Source organism: Sciurus vulgaris (assembly GCF_902686455.1).
Source record: "Sciurus vulgaris genome assembly, chromosome: 4".
Taxonomy (NCBI): Eukaryota; Metazoa; Chordata; class Mammalia; order Rodentia; family Sciuridae; genus Sciurus; species Sciurus vulgaris.
Window position 1 is genome coordinate 176,076,559 of NC_136464.1, and position 24,337 is coordinate 176,100,895.

At 50.7% G+C, this 24,337-nt stretch overlaps 2 protein-coding genes across 4 annotated transcripts; one reads left to right on the forward strand and one right to left on the reverse strand.

Moving 5' to 3' along the window:
- Window positions 1-1,999: 1,999 nt before the first annotated feature.
- Window positions 2,000-15,883, reverse strand: ZIC5 (Zic family member 5). 2 transcript variants are annotated; one of them, XM_079138038.1, is made up of 3 exons: window positions 8,541-15,883; window positions 4,014-4,246; window positions 2,000-3,112 (listed from the first exon to the last, which is right to left on the reverse strand). In XM_079138038.1, exons 1-3 carry the CDS (start codon window positions 10,063-10,065, stop codon window positions 3,077-3,079), a joined length of 1,794 nt encoding a protein of 597 aa, XP_078994164.1. In that variant the 5' UTR covers window positions 10,066-15,883; the 3' UTR covers window positions 2,000-3,076. The 2 variants fall into 2 exon arrangements, with proteins under 2 accessions (XP_078994164.1, XP_078994163.1); XM_079138037.1 differs by having other exon boundaries at window positions 2,000-4,246; window positions 8,541-15,022.
- A 1,883-nt stretch (window positions 15,884-17,766) lies between these two features.
- On the forward strand, window positions 17,767-24,121 carry ZIC2 (Zic family member 2). 2 transcript variants are annotated; one of them, XM_079138600.1, is made up of 3 exons: window positions 17,767-21,433; window positions 23,239-23,402; window positions 23,617-24,121. In XM_079138600.1, the coding sequence occupies exons 1-3, from the start codon at window positions 20,362-20,364 to the stop codon at window positions 23,971-23,973; spliced, it is 1,593 nt and encodes a 530-aa protein (XP_078994726.1). In that variant the 5' UTR covers window positions 17,767-20,361; the 3' UTR covers window positions 23,974-24,121. The 2 variants fall into 2 exon arrangements, with proteins under 2 accessions (XP_078994726.1, XP_078994727.1); XM_079138601.1 differs by having other exon boundaries at window positions 23,580-23,760.
- The last annotated feature ends 216 nt before the right edge of the window (window positions 24,122-24,337 follow it).

Genomic DNA, 24,337 nt, shown 5'->3' on the forward strand with positions numbered 1-24,337 from the left:
TGAGCTCTTCCTAAGTACCTTAGACTTTAGGAGCATTCGCTTTATGCAAGAACATCCGAATGGGGGAAAAATATGTACACAAACAACAAATAATCATGTGTTTGAAGATTCTTCTAGCCAGCAAAACAAAGGTAGATGATTTAAACAGTGTTTGTGGGGGCCACATCTTGCCTAGGGAAGATGAAGTCTTTGATGATAGCCAACTTAGTGTCAATAAGTGGCTTTCTTTGAAACATATTCAGATGGGAACGTCTTGCTTGCCAATTGCCATAGAAATCTTAACACACCATGAAGATTGTCCAAGCGCCAAGCCTTCCGTTCTGGACTAAATTACTTTGAAGTGGCGCAGGACGAGCAGTGGTCAATTTTAACTCTATAGACTGGACAGAGAACGCTGGGAGTGGGAGATTGTGCGTTTTAAAGCAGAAAATAAGAAGGGGAAACTTGTTTTATACACTCTATACAAGGTTCTGCTCATTGTCAGATATCTTTTATCTTTTATATTTCCCATGAATGATTCATGTCTTGGTGGCTTTGTGTCACCCTTCCTTTCACAAGAAACTTCATTAGAGAGCTATAAGTTTTCCCATTGATTGGAGCCCTCATTTACCAGTGTTTCTCTACTTCGTGTGCTGGTTATTGTCATCTGGCTTAAACAGCCCTTGGCAACCTATTTCACCTTTACTACATTTAACAAACCTGACTTTTAAAAGCCACTCTAACCTTTTAGAGAAATGCTTATTGACATTACTACTGATTGTTTTTAACTACTTGCCTTTTATCAGTTTTGTATCAGCTAACATAATAACTCCAGCCTTGTTAAGGTAGATAGGTAAATACATTAATTTAAGCTACTTCAATCTTTTGCTGCCATGAGAATCCAGTTTCTCCTGCCCCCAAATGCTGAGCTTCAGTTACTTCTATTCACTTCATTTCCAAAATAAATGACAATAAAATCGTATTTTGAGACCCCCAAGACCTATGAGAGAACTCAATGTCCACTACTCAGTTTCACCCCATATCATCTCTGGGACAGTCTTGCTTTCTCTTCCTTCGTGTGTGGAAGCTTCTCACTGTCCTTTCCTCTTTTCCATTAGGTTTTCCCCCCTTTAGAAGGTAGGCACCAAAGAAATGCTGAAATGCACTTTTCGGCTTTCCACTGAGGAGAATCACTAAGCATATTACTAATTTGAACAAATGAATGCAGTAACCCCTGAGATGTGTGCTACTGTAGGTACAACCTGCAGGGATTAGTTTCCATAAATATCTGGTGTTTTCTAGATTAAACTATAAGTTAAACTGAGCTGTAAAAAAATTGGGTGGGGGGGAAGCTCAGAGGTCCAAGGAGGGAACCTAATGTTCACTACTTTATCAACTGTTCTATTTGGAAAGAATGACAGAGATATGCCATTACATAAAATGTAGCAATACATAGGAAGAATACCTTTATTACATTTGTTACTTTGTAGCCATTCTTGCTTTCTTTCTATTGGAGGTACACATTTTAAGCTTTTATTTTAGGTGTATCAGGAACCAATAAATCTGTGGCAGTTAACCTATGCATGGCAAAATACATAAAATACATATTCCTTTGTTTCATAATAAATAAACCTGTAGCATAATAAAGAATAGTGCAAACTACCATTGAAAAAGTTGTATAAATAAAACAACTCATTATACATCAGGAATATTTTGTCCTAATAATTTTACAATACATAAATTATCCCCCCAAATCCATACCTTATCTTTTCTATTTGAAAGGACTTTGAAAGTGAATAATATGAAAATCAAATAAATTTTTAAATGTAGAATTATTTTATATTCAAGTTTTATGGTCTTTTTCTTTATAAAGGAGGGTCTGCATGATTCATAATTACTGTAACAATCTGAGGACAACATTGAAAGGCTTTCCAAGTGACAGCACCATGCACTGTACTAGTAATATATCTAGAAACTATATATAATCTCATCAACACAATGCAAAAAAGACATGCAGGAAGAGTCTTGGTTTTCACATTACGTTGTTCATTCAAGTAAGCTTAAAAATATATTTTTCCATTTCCTTTCCTTTTTTTTTTTTTAAATAAACCATGAATCATAAATGATACTCTTTCACCAAAATGTATAATAGAATTCTTTGGTGTGCTTTGAACTCTTCCGGGGGGGGGGGGAACAATGTCTGAAAATAAATTAATTCAACTGTACAAATAAAAGTGTTCACATACAAGTTATTAACAATGACAAGACTACATCAACCACTCACAGCACACAAATTTCTACAAACCCTGGGGAGGGGGTGTCTTCAGGGTCTCTGAGGATAAATTAGTGCTCTTTAGTATATTTGTATGATGTTTCTGATGGAGTACATTTTGCACAGGAGATGTGTTGTACCAACCGAAAATAAATTGACTAAGAGTTATTGTCCTAGGTCCTTGACCTTTTTTATCCTAGCTTGACAGCTCTGGCAAAGGTCACACATTCATCAATGTTTGGTAGTAACTATAAACCTTTTAAAAATTTTAATATGTATAGCAACTCCCTCCCCTCTTTCAATGTAAATCATGTACTTCACATTATCATTTTCAAGAAGAGTTCGGGGTGCTCAGTGCTCAGGTGGAAGAAAATGCACTCAAATGCAGTTTTAGGCAGTAAAAAATAGAGACTTTTTTAAAAGGTTGATACAATAGTATAAAAGAGGAGTTGGCTTGTTTCAAAAACAACAGCTTTCCAAAAAAAAAAAAGAGGCACAATGCCGTCATCACACCTCCTCAGACTTGACTGTCAATGTTGGCATCCCAAAGAATTTATGCTCGAAAACAATCTCTTTATTACACAAGAAGTTTGGACACAGTAAAGAGGCAGCATCTGAGATTTCAGATTAAAAAAAAAAAAAAAAAAAAAAAAAAAAAACCACCAGAGAGAAAAAGAAAGCACTTGAATTTCTTCTATTTTATAAAAGATCACAGTTTCACAGTTGTCTCTTGCAGCAGCTTTTCTTCTCTCACTTTTGCTTGAACAATCACAGTAGCACAATACATGGAGATAGATTAAGGTTGCTGCACTTTTTTTTTTTTTTTTAAATCACACATGGAAGGGTACTGAAGAAATAATCCTGTATAAAAATATTGTGTTAAGGTGAGATCAGTAATAAAAGCATGGAAATTAAAAATTATAAATATTAGAACTTAAAGGGCTTTTACAAATACTTTTGGACACAGGCACAGTCCAGGATCTGTTGGCGATGCAGCAAGTGTGTGGTTTACAATCAAGAGGCCTTTGCAGAATTAGGGCCGGACAAGGAGGCTCAAAAGCAGCCTGCGTTATGGTGTCAAAGGCATTCAAGAGGCACTCCAGGAAATGCAGAGGGCCTGGTTGCTGTGTGAAGTTCTGACTTAATGCTCTTCTCCTCCCCGCTTTAATTATATACACCTACATGCATATATGTGTGACTGATATATATATATATGCATGCACACACATGCATATGTATATGTATCGGCAGTGTGTATCTAGGCTAATGTCTCCATTCTTTTTCCTTGGAACAATTTGCTCTCAGCCCTGTCTCCCTGCAATGTACAAGTCCACCTTGGTTGTTTTTTGTTTGCTTGCTTAAGGAAAAAAAAAAAAAAGCCCAAATATCTTAATTAAATTAATTAAATGTACAAACACTGTAGGGTTTCATACTGAATAAATAGGGCTAATTAGACCAGTGGCAAGTCTGAGTCACACATTTGTCTCAGGCTCGGCATTGTCTCAGGTTAGGATATGGTCCAAGGACTCCCACTTATTAATAATGATAAATTCTAATGTATCGTCCGCACAACTTCAGGGTTCCCATACATTTCCTCATCTTCAGACTCTGAGGTGGTTCCGTTGCTGGAAGGTGTATGGAGGTGGCTGGGGGCCCCACTGGCCTGGCAAACATACCACTCATTGAGGTTGGTCACCTGAGGGGACAGAGTGCTGGAGCGACTCCTGGCTGGGTCCAGCACAGGGGACAAGGGGGCACCCACCGGAGTCCCCACTGATGAGTATCCAAGGGCTCCTGGAGAAGGTGGGGGGGACTTGCAGTGAATCTTCATGTGCTTCCTCAGAGAACTCGGGTGAGTGTAGGATTTGTCACAGCCTCGGATCTTGCAGTAGTAGGGCTTGTCACTGGTATGGACATGGGAATGTTTCTTTCGATCACTGCTATTGGCAAACTTCCTATCACAACCATCGAATTCACATTTGAAAGGCTTTTCCCCTGCAAGGAAACACAGGAAAGGTTAACAATGGCTTTCCAGAGAGTTGCTGGAGAGAAATCTTGGAGCAAAACTGGGGATGGAGTTTCCCATTCTCCCAAAGACCAACACCCAGTCATATTCCTATTCCTAATTCCTATGTTCCAAGATGCAAAGGGAGTAGATAGTGCAAGGACTGGCCTGGATCCACTTGCCTTCAGGCTTTGCTTAGATCTGGATTTTGAGGGGCCAGATGCCAGGCCCTGAAGTACCATAGGGGTCAGGGTGAAATCCCCATGGTTGAAGCAAGGCCCAGGATGTACCCACTGAAGCCCACCTGGGACCCCCACAGCATCCTCACTCCTCTCAGGGTCCTGACACTCAAAAATACAAATAGAAAATCCTCTATCAAGATAAACACTGATAAAAAGATACCTCCACGGATGTGGAGGTGAGAATAAGAAACAGGGAAGAAAGGTAAACACAACGCTAAATTAAAAGTAAGCCAGGGATGCAGTAAAATGATGATAATGGTACTTTGTTCCAGAGTGTTCCCAGGATTTCATTGCTGGGAAGGAGCAGCAGGAGAGGATGTGGAGTTAGGAAAGGAAATAAACCAAATATTTCTCCCTTTTAGAAATAAAGGCACCTGTGAAACACACAATCCCACCACGAGATTTTTCAAGGCTGGCTGGGCAGAGAATAAGCTGCTGGCCTCTGTATTCTGTCAGCTTCCCCCAAAATCTGGCAGGTCAATGGACAGTGTGGCAGAACAGAATCTGATCACATGTAGGCCAAGACCACAGCCTTGGCACAACCTGCCATTTACCTTAGGCCCTAAGGACACTCACTCTAACAGCTTTCTCCATTGCTTATCCACCAAAACCACTTTTTTTAAAAACGAGGGCTTTGGCCTGTCACCCTTTTCTGCTGGTCTGATCACACCAAGAACACTATGCCTTAAACTCAAGGCCACTAGTCCAGAAAGTAGAAAAGCTTAATAACACAACCCAAAGAAATTTAACCACCCCACACCTGGGTGTTGAAAAACAAAAGGGAAGACTAACAGCACAGCTGAGTTCTCTCTCCTTGGTATCTATGAACGTACATGTCTGAGTCCATAATTGAACAAGTCATCACATACATATTATTTTATAATATTTTCCTCTTGACATTCAGATGATCTAAAAAATCATCAGCCACTTTGGTGACACACTAGGTAGGACATCTTTCTCTGTTTTGAATAACTAGTTTTTTTTAAAAAAAGAAACTATTAAGAGGCAGTTTAATGCATATATATTTCTGTGGTGAATCTTAGTCCCTCCACACAAAAATGTGTTTGTTGTTTTAAAAAATATTTTACCTATGGCAACTGCTTCAAAGTCAGAATATGTTAGCACGTCTGAAAATATTCAGAAGACTGGACTATAACTTTCCCTACCTATCATTGTTTAAAAATTATATTAGACATTATTTGAAAACAACTCAACCTACAAATAGCAGGAAAACAGAGAACTCACAAAATAATCATAACATTTAAAGATTCTTTGGAGGTGAGCCACAGCAAAAACAGAGCTAATTGCTTTCTACCAAAACATCAGTGACTTATCCTGATTTTTGTGTTACATTTTGAGTAGGAGATAGTACTCATTTAAAATAGCATTCTCTCTTTTACAAAAAAAAAAAAAAAAAAAAAAAAAAATTGATAACCTTCTTCAATAGGGAGGCTTAAGTGGTTTTATTCATTCTATGTAAATGTCAATGTTGTTTAGAATTCGCAGGTTTCTGCTCAACCTACATAACCCGGATTGTGAAAAATAAAGCTGTTGAGCATTGCTAGTTGCTCCACTACTCATGAGAAAAAGAAGCAGTAAAACCCAGTAAAGGGAGAGAGGAAGTGGAAAGAAAGGTAGAAATTAGGGAAAGGAAAGGTGGAGGAACAAAGAAGAAAAAGGAAGAGGGATAGAATGGCCAGTGTTGTTCAGCCGGCAGAGGAGCTGAGTAAATTCCACCTAAGTAGAAAGACTGACAGACCCCAGTGTTTACATTCCAGATTCTGAGAGAGGAGTCACATCAGAATTTAACTATTTACAGAGTCTTGGAGACTTGGTGCCTGTGGGAAAATAAGGGAAAGGAAAGCAAGGTGTGGATATCACTGGACTTGCCAGCTTCCTCTAGGGTTCGGCTGGGAGGAAGATCATAAACCCAATTGAGGGCAAACAGGTCAGGACAGCTAGGGAGGCTTCCGGAGTGACTTGGGACTAATGTCCCTTTGACCAATCTATTCTGGGGTCCTGAATAACCCCCGAAGGGAGAGCAGTCTGCTATGGAGAGAAGTGAGTCCACAATGACTGTCCCTCCCTGGACACAAAGCTCACTGACTAAGGGGCCCAGGGACAGCCAAAACACCAGGCCAGGCCCGGGTGTGAACTGAACTAGGAGTCGCCAGCATCCAAGGTGGGGGTGTGTGTGGAATCCCTGCATTCTTCTCCTAGTGGGGTTCAGGCTAGCAGCACGAGTGAGGGGCAGGAAACTCAATCATCCCAGCAACTTGGAACCAGAAAACCAGCCACCGGTCTCCCGACCCCCACCCCCACTCTCTCACAAGCAAAACCAGTTCCATGCTGTGGGCTCCTGGCAGCGAGGCGGGAAAGGTCCGCTTCCCTCCAGGAGCCAGGGAAGGAGGGAAGCGGAGGCCACATGCACCTCATTTAGGGGCTCCTTTTCGGAACTCCGTCAGGCTGGGGGGTTTCACCGTCCCAGTCGCAGTCCCAGCACCAGGAAGTGCTGGGCACCAAGCAGGCAGATGGCTTGGTGGGCCAGGGCGGTTTTATAAGAGCCTCGTGGGAAGTTTCCTTTTGGAAAAGCCATTAAGGTGGATTGATCTGGATTAGAAAAACACAAGGCTCAGGGGACAACGTTCTCCCAGTCGATCTTCTGCAGGTCCACATGGGAGGCCTGTGAGGTGTCAGTCCATAGGAGCAAGGCCTGGGGCACCAGCCTGGGGCCACCCGGACGCGGCTGCTCCCGGACCCATAGAATAAGCCATACACACTCCTAACACCCGCGGACTGCCGCTGGCCGGGTCGCGGCCCACGCCCCCGGGCTGCCTCCTCGCCGCCGCCACCGCGCCGATAAATCAGCCGAGTGATCACTGAATGTAAACTCCGGTTACTTAAGTGTCCTCCAAGGGGTAATATTGTCTGTCCCTATAAATCCCGGCTACGCTCACACTCAGCAGCGCTACCGCCCAACGCGCTGGTTGGTTCAAAGAGGGCACACGACCCTAAGGGGCTAAACAGGCGCCTCATGCTGTAGCCGCCCTCACCGGGCCAAGGTAGCCCCAAAGGCAGAGCTTGGAGTGGGGTGGGAGGGTCCCCGCGGCGCTGGGGACTCCGCACCCCCACGTTCCACGGCGGGGTAGGCCTCATCGAGCGCAAGAGGTCTCGTCTTCCTCCAACCAGAACCTCCTTAAAAGGACAAAAGCAAATTTTCTAGCATCCAGCACACTCGTGGGTGTGTGGGATGTGTATGTGTGTGATCTCTATGTGACAGCGCGTGTGACTGTGGGTGTATAAAGGAAGTGAAGGCGCATATGGGTGTCGCAGAACGGGAGGCAGGAGGGCAGGAGTATGTGTGAACCGGTCCGAGATGCAGACCCGTGAAAGTGTTACGAGTGGGGTGTGTATGAGTGGAGGTCTCCGGGGGCCGGAGGGCGTGCTCCTCTTGACATCCGCACCCCGCCCCGAAGGCACGAGACCCCCGCCCCCCTAGGGGCCACAACTAGCGGCCCCAACTCCGTGGCAAATCCCACGCGCCCCTCCCACCCCGGCTCTCCGCGATGCAGCTACCGCGCAGGGTCTGCGACCTGTAGGAAGGGAGACACCACGGGGGCGACTCCCGCCCTGGCCCTGATTCCCCGTGGCTCTCCCCGACCTCCCGGTGCCGGGCGGATGGGGGCTGCCGACCGTCCTGGGCGCCTTCCTGCTCCTGCTGCTGCTGCTTCTGCTCCGGGGAGGCGGCGGCGGCGGCGGCTGGAGCGCGTTGCCGGTCCCGGCCGAGGGGCTGAGGGCGCGCTGGAGACTCCGCCGTGTGGGAAGCCTGCGCGGGGCCTGTGTGTGCTATCGAATTACTTATTCATAGAAAAAAGGGGGGAGAGAAAAAAAAGAAGTCACATGTCCGGGTTATACGTATGCGAAGAGAAGCAGCAGAAGGAGGGAAAAATTAAGGCGAGCAGGAGCAGGAGGAGAAGCAGCGGCGGAAGCGGCGGCGGCGCAGGAGGAGGCGGCGGCGGCGCGGCCGGGGACAGACACCCACCTGTATGAGTGCGCTTGTGGATCTTGAGGTTCTCAGAGCGTGCAAAGACCTTGCCGCAGCCCGGGAAGGGGCAGGGGAAGGGCTTCTCGCCAGTATGCACGCGGATGTGGTTGATGAGCTTGTATTTGGCCTTGAAGGGTTTGCCTTCGCGTGGACAGTCCTCCCAGAAGCAGACGTGGCTGCTCTGCTCCGGGCCGCCCACGTGCTCCACCGTGACGTGGTTCACCAGCTCGTGCATGGTGCCGAAAGTTTTGGAGCAGGGCTTGGCGCCGCCGGCCGGGGGCGGTGGCGGTGGCGGCCCGGCCAGCTCGTCGGGGTCGATCCACTTGCAGATGAGCTCCTGCTTGATTGGCTGCCGCATGTAGCGCAGGAAGGCCCCGGCCGCCCCTGGGAGGTGGGGGTGGTGCTGGTGCGGGTGCTGCGCGGGTGCCGGCGGCGGCGGCGGCGCCGGGGGCGGCGCGTGGTGCTGCAGGTGGGGCCCAGGCCCGGCTGCCGCTGCGGCCGCCGCTGCAGCCAGGTTCAGGTTTAAGTTCACGGCTCCGTAGCCGTGCAGGGCGGCGGCCGCAGCGGCAGCCACCGCCCCGTAGTGCGCGTCCCCAGAGCGCGGAGCGAAGGGCGGCTCCGCGCGGCCGTACAGCTCAGCAGCTGCGGCTGCTGCCGCCGCCGCCAGCCCCAGACGCATCTGGCCGTTGAGCGGGTGTGGGTGACCGCCAGGAGCCCCTGGAGTGTCGTGCAGCGCGGGGAAGAGCGCCGGGCCACCGCCGCTGTCCGGGCCCGCGTAGGTGCCGCTGGCAGAGATGAACATGCTGGCCGAGTGGGGAGGCGGGGCCGGGTGCTGGGGGGAGCTGGTGCCGGACCTCTGCTCCCCTCCAAGCGGGGCCCCGTGCATGGCCGCCGCGGGGGCCGTGGCGGAAAGGTCCCTCCGGAGGACGAAGTCCCTGCTGTGGCCTTTGCCGCTGCTGCCGCCGCCGCCACTGTTGGTGGTGGTGTAGCCCGAGAGGGCAGAAGGAGGAGGCGGGGGAGGGGAAGGAGGAGGGGGTGAAGGGGAGGGAGGAAGAGGAGGGGCTGGGGGCGGGGGCGCGGAGGACTGCGCGCCACTGCTGCCCCCGCCGCCGGGGTAGGTGCCCGAGCCTGGGTGCGCGACCGCGGCCACAGTGCGGGCAGCAGCCGCTGGAACCTCAGGCTGCGCCGAGAGCACCTGGGAGGGAAGGCTGAGGCTCTGCGCACTCGCCTGGGCCATGTGCTCAGGTCCGAGGGCAGTGACGGCCACGCTGGGGTCAGTACTCAGGTCCAGCGGGTGGAGGTGCGCGGTAGCGGCGCGGAGTTGGGAGTGGGCGGGCGGGCTGGCCAGCTCCGGGAAGCCTGTCATATTCTGATGCGGCTGGGCCTGAGCCGTTGCCAAATCCGCTAATCTGAGCTCTGGCGGGTTCCTCTTGCTCAAAGGGGGCTCCATCAGAACTACACAATCAGGCCCATAGACCCTCACTGGGGGGACAGTTTTCCCTCTGCCCGCCTTCAAAAACATGTATATATTAGGCGCTCTTTAACTTCTTTTGTCCTGGCCTCCTAACTCTGCTTATTCCTGTTCCCACTCTGTCCTCCAGCGATTGGCAGAGTGAACACCACATTCGAGCTGCACAGTGGGACCGAGATTTTGGAAATGGCACGGGTGGGATTGGAGGGAGCCCCGTGATTGGCAGCAGACTCGGCTGCCCGATTGGCTCCCGTTCAGGCCCTAGGCCCAGCGGGGAACCGCCCCTGTGCTCGCGACCGCCTGCGCTTTCACTTCGCGCCCCCTCCTCCCCTGGAGCCCTCTATCCCCGCCTCCCCGGGGATGCCCAAGTTGCACTTGCAAAAAGTTTGTGCTTGGCTTGCGCGCGCAGCGCTTTGCGCTCTGTTGACACGCCTATCGGAAAGCGTGCGCACGCTGTTAGAGTACACCGGGTGTCAGGGGACTAGAAACCCCCAAGGGGCAAAAGGCGGGGCGGGAACCCCTAACTTCAAAAACCTACGCCTCACTGCTCGCAGATTCCCTCCCAGCACCCACTTTCTACCTCCTCCTACGCTGGAAGATGCCTGAGCTTCTCTCCCGAGGAGAGTGAACATCCGGTCTTCATACCTGTAGTGGTGATGGCAGAAAGGTTTGGCCACCCAACCTGCCCAGCTCTCACGTAGGGAGCAGGCAGGAGACAGAACGAGGAAGGTTATTAAAGCCTATTGGTTGCGAAACAACTGGAGTGATTTGGCTTCGCAAAACACCAGGTGAAGTCAAAATAAATCTCTTCCCAAAGGAACGGTTTTATTTCTGCTTTTCAGCTCATGGAGTCCCTTTCAACATGGTTCAAAGGAGTTGGCTCAAAGTGTAATCTCACTACTCATCGGTTCTAGATCTGCCACTTCCAATTAGATCTACCGGAGGGGCGGGGCGGCGTGGATATCGGGCAGCAATGCTAACTTTTGCCTTTCGGAGATACAGTGACAGGGCAGGCCAAAGCGCATCTCTCCAGAGCGAAGCCGCGCTGAGCAATGTCCTTTAAGCAGAATTTCTCTTTCTTGCCCAGAACGCACTTCACGTGTGTGCCTCAGTTTCTTTTAAAGGACCACAATTAGAATAAATACAATAAAATTTATTTGAAAATTAATACGTTAGCTATTTGTTTACTAATAGAATATCATCTCACCTTATCATTTTCAAGTAAACTGAGATCTCTTACTTGAAACCATAAAAGCTGGACCTCATTGTGGTTCTTGGTGATCCCCATCCATTTCCAGTGATTTGCTACCAATCCGTTTTTAAAAAGTAACGTTAAGTCCCTGTATCACTTTGGGGGTGCGGTGGAACTCCAAAATAGGTTTTACTGCCCCAAATTGTCATTTCAGAATTTTAAAAAGAAATATTTTTTAATGTTAGTCCAAAATGCTCAAAAACTAGCGTCAATATTTTTAAACTTAAAATTTTGCTTTCCTCCATAAAATTATTTGTTACAAGGTGATAATAAATAGAATGTGATCTCCCTCCCCTTTGGGGATACAATAAAACATGTTCCCAACTTAATTCGTTTACAGTTCAAGTAAAAGTAGACCACACAAAGCCATCCTCAGGAAATGGTCCTGAGAAGAAATAAGAAATATTTTCAAAAGAGTTGATTCCATAGCACCATTGACATGGGTGTGAACAATGCTAAGTGAGAGGTTCCCTATGAGCCTTGGGAATGTCATTTCTCTTGTAAAACTGACAAGCAAACAAAGACAATAATACTATCAAATTTCAAATGAGCTTTTTTTTAAGCTTCAATGAAGTTCAAATATAGGGAAATTAAAAAGGCATGAATGAAACACAATGAAAATTTTAATAAGCAGCAGTGACAAAATTCCCAAAATTTGAAGAAAACATGCCCTTCCACAATTTTGTTCCAAAATCTTAAAACATCTGAAGCCAACCATGGAAAGGTGGCTTGAGAACTGTACCATCTCTATGGATGGTTTATAAAGGAAGCATCTTATTGAGAATTATCACCACTCTCTTTTCTCTCAAAATATTTCAAGTGAGTTTCCTTTATGTGAATTTCTTGGCAGTGAACGTCCATATTTGCAATAATGGCAGCTTTGAGTTCCATCCTGCAGGTTATAAGTAAAAACAAAACCAAACCAAAAAAAGGAATGAATAAAGAAAGAAGAAAATAAATACAACCTAGCCTATAATATGGACTGTTGAGCATTTTTATTGTGCAATAAAATGGGTACCTCCACCCCCTTCAAAATAGCTTTTCGTCAAAATTATAACTGCTTTGTTTTATTGAATTGCTGAAATTTAATGGTTTAATGGGTGGAGGCATGAAGGAAAGGCTGTAAAAATGTGAATAATGCTGCAGCAGAGCCGTGCGGAATCTGGAACCCGCCTCCTTGTACAACTCTTGTTAAACACAGCGTGATATGTATCTGTCATCGATTTAATATGTCTTAATTCAAATATAGCTCCCTGATCAATTTCTTTTTATGGAAGCCTTAAAAAAGAAAAGACTTTCTTAGGAAATAACAGAGATTTGGGTAGCGACTGGAAAAAGGGATATTTACAAAGTGAGTTAATGAATATTTGCAAATTTATGACCAAACCCAGACCCTAAAAAGATAATTGACTCAGGTAAATCGACTTGAGATGCTAATTCTTAAGAGAAAGGACTGGGAGCAAAATTTCAATCAACACCAATAAGGCGCCAATAAACCTCCTGCCAATTAAACCTGAGAATAGGCCTAGCTAGATGGTCATCAGGAAGGCTCGCAGTGGATTTCCGGGATTGCCTTTCTTTATAAAAGAGCTTTTTATTTTGTAGACGCGCTTTTTTGTTATTGTGATGACCTGCCTGACCCCAGGTGCGCTGTTTCTTTTTCAAGCTATTTGGGAGCCAAATCAAACCCCTTTAAATTCCGAGTTTCTAAGGGCCCAATAACTGTGTCGCTCTTCCTAAATAAACACCAACAATTTCCGGGCGTTGAAGAAAATAATGTATTAATTTTAAAAGCAGGGGGCTATGGAGGTAGTCATGCCAATTCTCCCTCCGTGAATTTAGCCCCATATTCCCACGGTGGTGCTGGTGCTCAGGGCCAGTCCCCAAAACGTTATGTCCTTGCCTGCTCCTTTTGCAGCAAAGGTGCCTATGTGGAGGCAGCAATGTGGCAAGTCACTGAAATGCCCTTTTGGGGGCCTTTTAGGGCCGTCGATTTCCAGGCCTCTCGGTCGCACCCCGAACCCCAACCTCCTTCAGGTCCTGAACAAAGGCATTGAGAGTCTGGGGAGGTGAGAGGCACGGTAAATGCCTAGCTGGCGGGAACCGGACCGCCAAGCCGCTCAGCTGCGTGTAGAGGCCACTGAACCGGGTCTCTGGGGATGCTCACGCTGGCGCTTGCGGCTTCCCGCTGCGCGGAGTGAGGAATGCGGCTCCCTGGCTCCCCCGTGCCCTCTGTTCCTCGCTGAACACTGCCAAGTTTCCTGCAATGGGTGTGGGCAATTAATAAACTGTAGGGAAGTGAATTGGACATTTCCTGGCTTTTGAGCCTTTGATTGTTTCTTCAGGCTAGGGAAGAGGGGCACTTGGGGGCTGTGGGGTGAACAAGAAAGAAACTGGGGGGAACCCACCAAGCCACCTTTTATTGTCTCTGCAATTGCTTTACGACTCGCCGATCACGCGTGGTTTCTGAGAAAAGGACCTCGTCGCAGAAGGGCTGGATGCCGGGGGGATTTGGAAAGTCTAGGGGCATTTGGGCCGCGTGGGAGGCGGGTTCAAGGGCGAACAGGGCGCCTCGGGTTACTGGAGAAATCGAAGGACCTTTGAAGCCAGCCCAGGAGTGCCCCTGGGCGCTTAGCGGACGGGGTGTCGGGTATGAGGGGTTAGCAAGCAGAGAGCAGGAAGGTGGCGAAGGTTCACTCAGAACTCCACAAACCAAGGCCAGATGGGCAGAGGGGAAGGCAAAGCTGCGTGTAGAAGAGCTTTATCAGGGCCGGAAGTGATGGGAATTTTGGATGCAAGGACTTCACCCAAATCAGGTTCGCCAGGCGTCTAGGCTCAAGGTCCAGAGCCTCCTCTCCTGGCCCTACCCGCACCGGTAGGAACTACATCCTCTACCCTCCCACCGTCACCTCGCGTGGGGGGTTGCTGTGAGGGCCTTCTTGCTCCTAACTGCCCCAATTCGCAGCCCTCTGAACGGCTCTAAGAGGGTCGCCTCTTTTCTGCCTTCCTGAGCTCCCGCAGAACCTTCAGGCTCCTATGGGTAGGTGAGGGGCTAAGCATATACAAACATGTGCTTCGTGGTAAAGTTTATGATCCCTGTCACATGTGCATGAACACAATGAAAATAAGGTAGAAGTCATGGCTGTGTGACCAGTGACTGAGATGTTGGATTCTGTGGGGTTTTGTTTTGTTTTAATTTCAGTGTGAATAGTCAAGAATTAGACCTTCTCTTTATGGTTAAAATCTATTGAAAAATTATCCCTCTACTTCCCCTACCAAATAAGTTGTATAAAATCGACCTTTCCTCAAATACTACCATTTGGCTATCCATCTTTCTAAAAATTACAGATAGTGGTTTTTGGAGAAAGACCTTTGACTTTGGCCTACATTTGACCATCAGGTTTGGTAATGTCTTGGGAAACACTCCTGTGCCCTAAAATAAGCTCAGAAAGTGAAAACAAGAAATAAAACTCCTTACATGTTCACAATTCACACAAACACCTAATAATCATACTGGCCCCAAGATTTGCTTCTCCCCCACTTCATCTCTTGTCCTTTAGGATGTTTTTGGATGCAAGATAAAGAAGGAGCAAGCAGAGGTTATGTAGTTTTTTTTTTTTAATCTCAAATTTGTGGGGTGGTTACCCCCACTCAACACTCTTTCAGTATCTATGCTTCAATATTTGAAGAAGCTGTTAAGATAAATCAAATAGTGACACGTTGATGGATTTACTTGTGTAAGCAATATGGTTGACATATGGCATTGTTATTTATGAATGACAGCATAAATTGTATTACAAAGTCTATTGCAATAATACTGCAGTTTATTGGAAAGCTGCTTGCCTGTCATCTGTATTCAACCTCCCTGGATGTGGTTCGCCTGGGAGCCCAAAGGATAACGGTCCTCAGGATAATTAAACATGTTCATGTAAGCTAATGCCTCCTGGTTTTTGTTTGTTTGTTTTTGTTTTGTTGCAGCAGTGGAAACATTCCCATCAGGAAAGAGGAGATGAAGTGAGAACAATTAGTTCCCTTCCTTTCACAAAACCACAGCCACTGTCACCAACCCAGGGGTAAAGGCAGGTATGGCTGTTCCCTTGTCCTTTTTGACAAATACACAAATAGGTACACCCCTATCACTAAACTGCTGGTGAGTACATATTTTTATAGATTTTAAATACTCCCAGTTAGAAAACAGTAAGTTTAACTGTAGGTGGAAAAGAAGTTCTTTTAGCAGACTGGAGAGGGCCTTATGCTGTGACACAGCCTCTCACCTTTACCCTACCCTTCTTAAAAATGTTATTTAAAAGTTACAACATTGACTGAGATTTTCACAGTCCCCCCCCCCCCTCTTTTTTACATTACACTCTTCTAAAGTTCTGACAAAGAACATTTGTTCTATGTGGATTTTGCAGAGGTGGCTCCCCTACCACACATGTGGTCCTTTCATGGGTCAGGGGTCACCCAGCCCAGGAGTGGCTGAGACAGCTGAATCAAAGGTGACCTGCAACTTAATATCCTGTTGATGATCTTGTTGAATTTATGAGTCTGTGATATAAACGATGATGCTAGAATCCTACAAAATTCTTTTTTATCCAGGCTCTACAGTGTATTACACATTTGTTTCTTCCATCTCTTCTCTTTGCTCCTCCCCCACCTCTCCTTTCCTTAAGGAAAACATTAAAAGTTTCAATAATAAAAATAGCTTTCCAATTTAACAATTGACTTTGTGTACTTGTTTTTAGCTTCTTCTGACCAACAATATATATGTGAGATTGAGAGAGAGAGAGAGAGAGAGAGAGAGAGAGAGAGAGAGAGAGAGAAAGGTACATGCACTGTATTTCTGTATAGTACACAGAATGCACATCATACTGCAAAAGAACTCAACACTGTTCACAGAGGCTCAGAAACCAAAAGGAAGTTCTCAATTGATAAGCGTTGGGGTGTGTGGTGGGATTTTGTAAGTTTTGAATATACCAGGGATTCTAACCCTAACCCTCTCCTTGCCGGGAAATAAACGCCCGACCGACCGCACTCCCAGCTTCCCCGGATCTTCACCAGCCCTAAGCTCAGGTTTTGCCTGATTCAAGCTCCTTCAGGATTTCGAAAGAACAATTTGGGGAAACTTACAACGAGGGGACGTGGAAATAGTTGTGGGTGCCTCCAGTCTGACAACGCTGCAAAAGGGCCCTTCCAGAAACCTGTTGAAAAATTGAATTCATGCACACGGTGTATAAGCTTGACTTTTTTTTTTTTTTTTTTTCCCTTTCCTTTCCTTTTCTCCCCCACCCCCTCCCTTTTTTTCCTGCTAAGGAACACGGGTTCACTTTTGAGGCAATAACTCTGAAATCCTTTGCAGTTTTTTTCCTTCTTGCTCTCTGTCGCTTTTCCCTCTACTTCCTTTAAAAAAAATTACTGTCATTGAAGGAAAGGGGTTTTGCGGTTTGCAGAGAAATAAAGCACTTCTGAGAGGGGATGGAGACGTGACTTTGAACTTGGCTCAGCTCCTCTGTGTCCTGCAGAGAGAGGAGAACTGGAGCAGGGAAAGAATAGCCAGGAGGGCCCAGCCCGCGGGGTCTCCGGCGGGAATTAAGGCGTCTGCCCCACAGTCCGGCAGCGCGCGGCCCCCGGAACCTAGCGCGAGTAAGCGCCCAGCCGCGCCATCCCGAAACGCGGGCGCAGCAAAAGAGGAATCAAAGCGAAAAGAGAGAATGGGTCAAAGAGGAGAGGGAGGGAGGAGTGGGGAGGGGTGAGAACGTGGTAAAGGAAGAAAACTTGGAAGTCTGATGCCTTGAAAGAAGGAAAGGAAGTGAGTTCTTTGGATATGCAAGACTGCTTTCTCACAATCTCTAGGAAGAAAAAAAAATTTTTTTTTGGCAATATGTTTGGAATAAGCCGTTCCAGGTACTCTCCTTTCATCTCCCGCATATAAATTCATCAATTTATACAGTAAACAAACGTGAAAGACAGCACTGGGCATTTTTTAAAGGCAAGGCAGCCGTTCTGCCTGGAGATGTTCATTCTCTATTTTCCTCCCCCTCCTCCTCCCTCTGTGGGGGCCAGCTTGGCAATTGCCCTCTGCCCCTTTTAGACAAGACACAGGGGAAGAAGAGTGCCTCCAGCTTCCAAACTCCTATGCTTTAGAAAACATGTCCCAGTCTCCCTCCGTTTTGCCCCCCTCCCCCATGGCAGGGAAGAGCGGAGGACAGGAGGGCACAGGGCCCTTTATGGAAGGGGCTACAGCCAGTTTCGACACAGTGAGACCCCTTTCCGCTGGGAGAGGCTGTCTGAGCCCGTACAAGAAAGCCCGGCTTGTGCTAGCAATAGAAGATTCTTCCCGCGTTTCGGTTGATTTCCTTTTAAGATAAAAATTTGAAGTGAATGGTGATTATTTTCGTACTTGAATTTTATTTCAACTCCCAGCGATTTGTGAATAAAAGCAGTTTTCCAGGCCAGCCAGGCAAAAAAAAAAAAAAAAAAAAAAAAAAAAAAAAAAAAAAAAAGGCGCTGGTCTTAGACTGTCCCTTCACACCTCTGCAGCCTGGGGATCCGCAGTTCCCTCTCTGGTTACCTCGAGAGCACGAGCTTCGGGCGGTGGGACAGGAAATGTTCTCAGCGGCTCGGGGTGCAGCAGGAACCTCAGGGTCGAGGGGGCTGGCCAGGGGCCGCACGGGAAGCAGCTTCGTGGCCGGCTCATCACTCCCGGAGAAGTGATATTTACCTATGGAAGGGGTAAGCCCCACGAGTCTGGCGATTTCTTTTCCCCAGGCCCTGAGCCTGACCCTCAGCCAAACTCTGGCCTGAGCCTTGCTTGGCTGCTGGCGTCCCCACACGTCTCAATTCCTCGTGGCAGCAGACTCGACTACTGGGCATCTACCCCGAGGGTGACACGGTCTTTAAATGACTTCCAAACAACCCCCACCCTCTTGGGGGGGGGCACTGCCCAATGTTTACTGCTGTAATCGGAGCAGGAGGCGAGCGGCGGGGGGAACTAAGTGCGCCCAGGGGTGGGTGGGGACCACCGCCCGGTGTGGGGGCGGTGTCTGGGTGAGAGTGCAGAGAATTGAAGAAACCGGTAAGTTTGACTATCTATGCCCGCCGTCCTTTACCTGTTTTCAATACCACAAAGTAGGTTCAGCGAGGGAGGGGAAGGAATAGGGAGAATGCCAAGCCCCTCAAGAGACTGGCCCCCGGGCTGCTCCCTGCCGCGCGCTCCCGGCCGGGCTATCGCCTGAAATGTCCCAGCGCGCACGGCCTCCGGAGTGACTACCAGTGGCTAGCCACGTCTCGGGCAGCACCCAATGCCCGGGCCCGCAGTCCTTGGGGTCTTAAAGTTGCTGGGAGTGGCTCTGATCCCCGGGGAGTCGATGGCCTCTCTGGGTACCGTCCCGCTTCTGGCCAGCGACTAGCCCAGGGCGACGTGACCCCACGGCCTGGGCTCTCCCAACGCTTGCTGCGCTACTCCCAGGGGCGCCGCTGTCCGCCCGGCGGAGGAGCCGCAGCACCAAGCGAGCCGGCGAAACGCCTCAGGCTGGCAGGCCCGGCCCGCGGGCACATTCGGCAGATGCCTGGGCGGCAAGGAGCTCCTGGGGCGCCGGGGAGGCGGGGCTGGGCGGCCTAGGGGCGGGAGCGGCGGATTGACGAGGCCACAGCGACCAATAGCAGCGCCAGGAGGGCGGGCGGGGCGGGAGCCGCCGTTAAAGGGGCGGTGTGACCGAGAGGCCCGGCCTGGAGCGGGAGGGAGAGAAGCCGGGGCGGGAGACTAAGGGACGCGGGGGAGGGGAAAGGAAAAGGAGGAGACAAAAAAATAAGAAATAAAAAATAAAAGGCTGCAGCTGCGGCGGTAGCGCCCACCGAAATAAACAGGCTGTGGCGAATGCAGCCCATTGCAGCCGAGAGGGGGAAGCCGCTTTGGCCTTCTCTCACTTGCTGGGGCCTGGGACTCCGTTCTGTCCTCGCCGGTGCGGCCATCGGCTCCCGGTCCAGCACCCAGGGCCGACCTGCCTGAGGAAGGGGGCGAGCGAGAGATCACTTTTTTATTGTTGTTATTGTTTTTCCGCCCAGCCCCCCCTTCTCCCCTCCCCCTCCTTGCCTACTCCCCTCCCACAGCCTCCTTCCCCCCCACCCCGCCTCCTCCTCCGGCACAACTTAAAGAAAGAGGGAGCGGCGCGGCTGCTTCCTTCATCTGGGGGAATTCGTGACCACTGCAAGTTTACTACTCGAAGCGCAGCCAATGCCAAGCGCGGAGGACCGGGAGGGCTAAACACCGCAGCCGCGGAGCCGAACAATACCCGCAGCGCGCGGGGCGGCGCGAGCAGGGCCGCGGGGGAGGGAACCGCCGCCAGGCCGTGCGGCGGACCCAGCGCCTGGCCTCCGCCAGTGGTCCCCGCGCCCCAGCCGCGCGGTCAGGTGGAGCCGCGGGTGCACTGAGCTCGAGCGCCCGACGCTGAGAGCGAAGCTAGCCTCCGTCCTTTCCTCGCTCGCCTGCCGGGCCTGAGGACGGTCGCCGCCCTCGGGCATCCATTCTGGCCCTGCAGCTGCAGTGATTTCATTCTGTGGGCGCCGCTCCGCGCAGCCGGGCCCGGGGTCTACGGGGCGTGTGAGCGAGTGAGTGTGTTCGTGTGCGCGCGGGTACGCGCAGGGGTGGGGGCCGCGGAGCTGCGCTCGCCCCCCGGTGGCCCCCCTCTCCGCTCTGCTCCCCACACCTCCCTCTCGCTCCCTCCTCCCGCCCGCCCTCCCTTGCCCTGCCCGCCCGCCCCCGCCGCAGCTCCTTTAATACACTTTGGTTCTCCGCCTGGCTTTGGACTCTTCTCCTCCTCCACCACCTCCTCCTCCCGCGCCTCCTCCGCCGCCGCCTCCTCCTCTTCCTCTCCGCGCCTTCGCTCTGTGCCCGGCCGCCCGAGGCAGATCCAGGCGGTGGCGGAGGCGGCAGGCGCAGGATCGCGGCTCCCCAGGCTGAATCCGCCTCTACCACCGCCGCCTGGTCCCGGAGCCCAGCGGCCACCGGACGCACCGCGCGGATCCGGAGAGGGAGCCGAGGCGGCGCGAAAGCGCGGGGCTCGCCGGGGCCGGCAGGGCGGGCGGGCGCACTGGCCATGCTTCTGGACGCGGGGCCGCAGTTCCCGGCCATCGGGGTGGGCAGCTTCGCGCGCCACCATCATCATTCGGCAGCCGCGGCAGCGGCGGCGGCCGCGGAGATGCAAGACCGTGAACTGAGCCTGGCAGCAGCGCAGAATGGCTTCGTTGATTCGGCCGCTGCGCACATGGGAGCCTTCAAGCTCAACCCAGGAGCGCACGAGCTGTCCCCTGGCCAGAGCTCGGCGTTCACGTCGCAGGGCCCCGGCGCCTACCCCGGCTCCGCTGCGGCTGCCGCCGCCGCTGCCGCGCTCGGGCCCCACGCTGCGCATGTTGGCTCTTACTCCGGGCCGCCGTTCAACTCCACCCGGGACTTCCTGTTCCGCAGCCGCGGCTTCGGGGACTCGGCGCCGGGCGGAGGACAGCACGGACTATTCGGGCCAGGCGCGGGTGGCCTTCACCACGCGCACTCGGACGCGCAGGGCCACCTCCTCTTCCCTGGCCTCCCGGAGCAGCATGGGCCGCACGGCTCGCAGAATGTGCTCAACGGGCAGATGCGCCTCGGGCTGCCGGGAGAAGTGTTTGGGCGCTCGGAGCAATACCGCCAGGTGGCCAGCCCGCGGACCGACCCGTACTCGGCGGCGCAGCTCCACAATCAGTATGGCCCCATGAATATGAACATGGGTATGAACATGGCAGCGGCCGCGGCCCACCACCACCACCACCATCACCACCCCGGTGCCTTTTTCCGCTACATGCGGCAGCAGTGCATCAAGCAGGAGCTTATCTGCAAGTGGATCGACCCCGAGCAGCTCAGCAACCCCAAGAAGAGCTGCAACAAAACTTTCAGCACCATGCACGAGCTGGTGACCCACGTCTCGGTGGAGCATGTCGGAGGCCCGGAACAGAGCAACCATGTCTGCTTCTGGGAGGAATGTCCCCGCGAAGGAAAACCCTTCAAGGCCAAATACAAACTGGTCAACCACATCCGTGTCCATACAGGCGAGAAACCCTTTCCCTGCCCTTTCCCGGGCTGCGGCAAGGTCTTCGCGCGCTCCGAGAACCTCAAGATCCACAAAAGGACCCACACAGGTAACCGCGGGCAGGGACAGGGACGAGGTGCGGAGGGGAAACGCAGGGAGAAATGCACAAGCTGAGGTGTGTGTGCGTGCTCGCGCGCGCGGGCACAGGGCGCCAACCGCTAGCCCCGGCCCTGGTATGGGAGATGGTTTTTTTTTGGTATGTGAAAGAGCCAGCGGCTTGTTTTTGTTGGACGATGAAAGACTATTATTGGATTGGGTTTTTCCGTGTGCGGAAATTGAATCTTAAATGATCAGCATAACATCAGATGTACGTTTGGGGTGATGGAATTGCTTCGTTTGCTGAGCCCTGGTTAATAATTTGCGTTCTAAATAGAACGCATAAAATAAAACTGCTAACTCGGTGCCCGGGAAGCGAGCCTAGAGAGGATTTTGCCAGCTTGTCTGAATGTGCTTTTCTGCTCCGGGTATGCGTCTGTGTTTGAGTGGCTTGTGTATTTTCCTACTTTTACTCGGGGTCCAAACGCCCTTCCCGGGACTGTTTCCCATTAAATAAGTCTGGTGTGAGCCGAAGCTGTAAAGCATTTCTCATTTTAAAGTGTTTTTTAAAAAGCCCATCTCGGGGTGGGGGGCTTTACGGTGGTTTCGCAGCAGTTTGTGAAAATCTCTAATGGGCACCAGAATGTTTGCGATTCCAAACTTGGACCCACAATCCGGTCAGCGAGAGCCCCAGGCAGCGCGTCCCTACGGGGGATCGCGTGAGAAGAGCGAGCCGCAAAAGAACGCTCCTCCCGCCTCATAGATTATTCATCTATGACCAGGTCTCAGCCAAAATCGTGCCAGACGATTTCCTAAAAGAAAGCCAAATGTTTTAGCAACTTCCCTCGTCAATATTTACTCCGAAGTGGGGATGCGCCAGCGGCCTATTGTTCTCTTTTGGGAAGGGAGGGAGCCGAGGTGCGAGACAAGCTTTTAACAAGGTTTAAAATTTGAGAAATTTATTTGCATGAAATGCTTGCTTTCGAGTCCTGTCTCTGAGCGGATGTCTTTAAAAAACAATTTAGGTGCTAATGGAATTTAACGTTAAACGGTCCCCTTTCCAAGTGGAACGACATTTGAGTCCTCACACCTCTAAATGACTCCAAGCATTTGGAATTCTGGCAACAGGATGCGGGGACCACCAGAAAATTAAACGGGGAGATTTTGAAAGGTTTTTCCTAACTCCACTCCCCCCTACCCCCATCTCGGTCCCCTCTGCAATCATTAGAAGGCTGCCTTATCTCTACTATTTACCCCCCCCCCCCCCCCCCGCAACTTATTTTTAAAAGACGGGTGAGGCTGGAATTACAGTTAATTCAACATGCAGAATTTTGGATGAAAAATACTGGCTCAGTTACTACCACAGCCTGGCCCCCAAACAACACATAGCTTCTCCAAATGTAATTGCCTACTGGCCCCAGAGAGAAACCGACAGCAGCCCAGCAGCCTGTGTGATTTTGATAATGCCCCAAATATTTTGTCATAATAACAGCTTCTCCATGGCGAGACCAACTTGTTAGAAGCTGCGCATCCAAGAAGCCCTATAGAAAGGCGGGCAGGGCCAGGAGTTACCCCTAACTCGTTAGAAATTTGAGGAGATGGGCGACAGTCTAGAAGAAAGTAAAATATGAAATAAATGATCGGGACTGTCAGATGGGAAGGGGGTTCATTTCATGTTGCTTCTGCCACAGCGGAGATCCAAACTGTTTAAAGAACTTAGCCCTTCTGCCCCCAAGTCGCTGCCTTGCCTGCCCCCTAACGCCCCGGTGTCCCGGGACTCTGGGTGTCTCAACCAGCGACAATGTTTGCCGTCCGCAGGGGAGAAGCCTTTCCAGTGTGAGTTTGAGGGCTGCGACCGGCGCTTCGCCAACAGTAGCGACCGGAAGAAGCACATGCATGTCCACACCTCAGATAAGCCCTATCTCTGCAAGATGTGCGACAAGTCCTATACGCACCCCAGTTCCCTGCGGAAGCACATGAAGGTACCACCGCGGTAGCCGGGAGGAGGGCGAGGTCGACCTGGCGTGCCAGGCTCATTATGGGCCTGGAAAACCGCGGCCAGCCAGGGAAGGTCCCCAGGGGGCCAGGGCGGCGAGGGACATTTCTGGGGTGCTCCCCCTCGGGGGGCCTGGCCTCACAGCAGCTGCACTCACATCCAGTCCCCTCTGGTCCCCCCTCCCGGCTTTTGTCTTGCAGGTCCATGAATCCTCCCCTCAGGGCTCCGAGTCCTCCCCAGCCGCCAGCTCCGGCTACGAGTCGTCCACGCCCCCGGGGCTGGTCTCCCCCAGCGCCGAGCCTCAGAGCAGCTCCAATCTGTCTCCCGCGGCGGCGGCGGCGGCGGCGGCAGCGGCGGCAGCAGCGGCGGCCGCGGTGTCCGCAGTGCACCGGAGCGGAGGCTCGGGCAGTGGCGGCTCGGGAGGCAGCTCCGGCGGCGGCAGCGGCGGGGGCGGTGGCGGGGCGGGCGGCGGGGGCGGCGGCAGCTCTGGTGGGGGCAGTGCGACAGCCGGGGGCCACAGCGGCCTCTCCTCCAACTTCAATGAATGGTACGTGTGAGGCCGGGGCCTCTCTCCCTCTCCCTGTTCCCACCCCGCGCAGCTGCTCTCCCTGCAGCGAGGGCACCTTGTGATCTTGTTGAAATTATGAATCTGATTTTTATGATGATGAAAACGATTTTACCAGCAGAAGGATTTTTAAAAGTTTTTTTTTTAAGAAAAAAAAATCTAGGCATGAAAAAAATAACCCTTCCGATTCTCTGAAGCTGAAAACATAAAATAAGAAATAAAAAATTCAAAAATAAAAACCCACAAAAATATTGAATCAAACCTCCCTGCCATCATCCTCCATGCCCCCCTTACCTTCCCTCCCTGTTCTGAGTCTTCAGACAAACTGTACATAGCGGACTCTTTCCTTCTCCGAG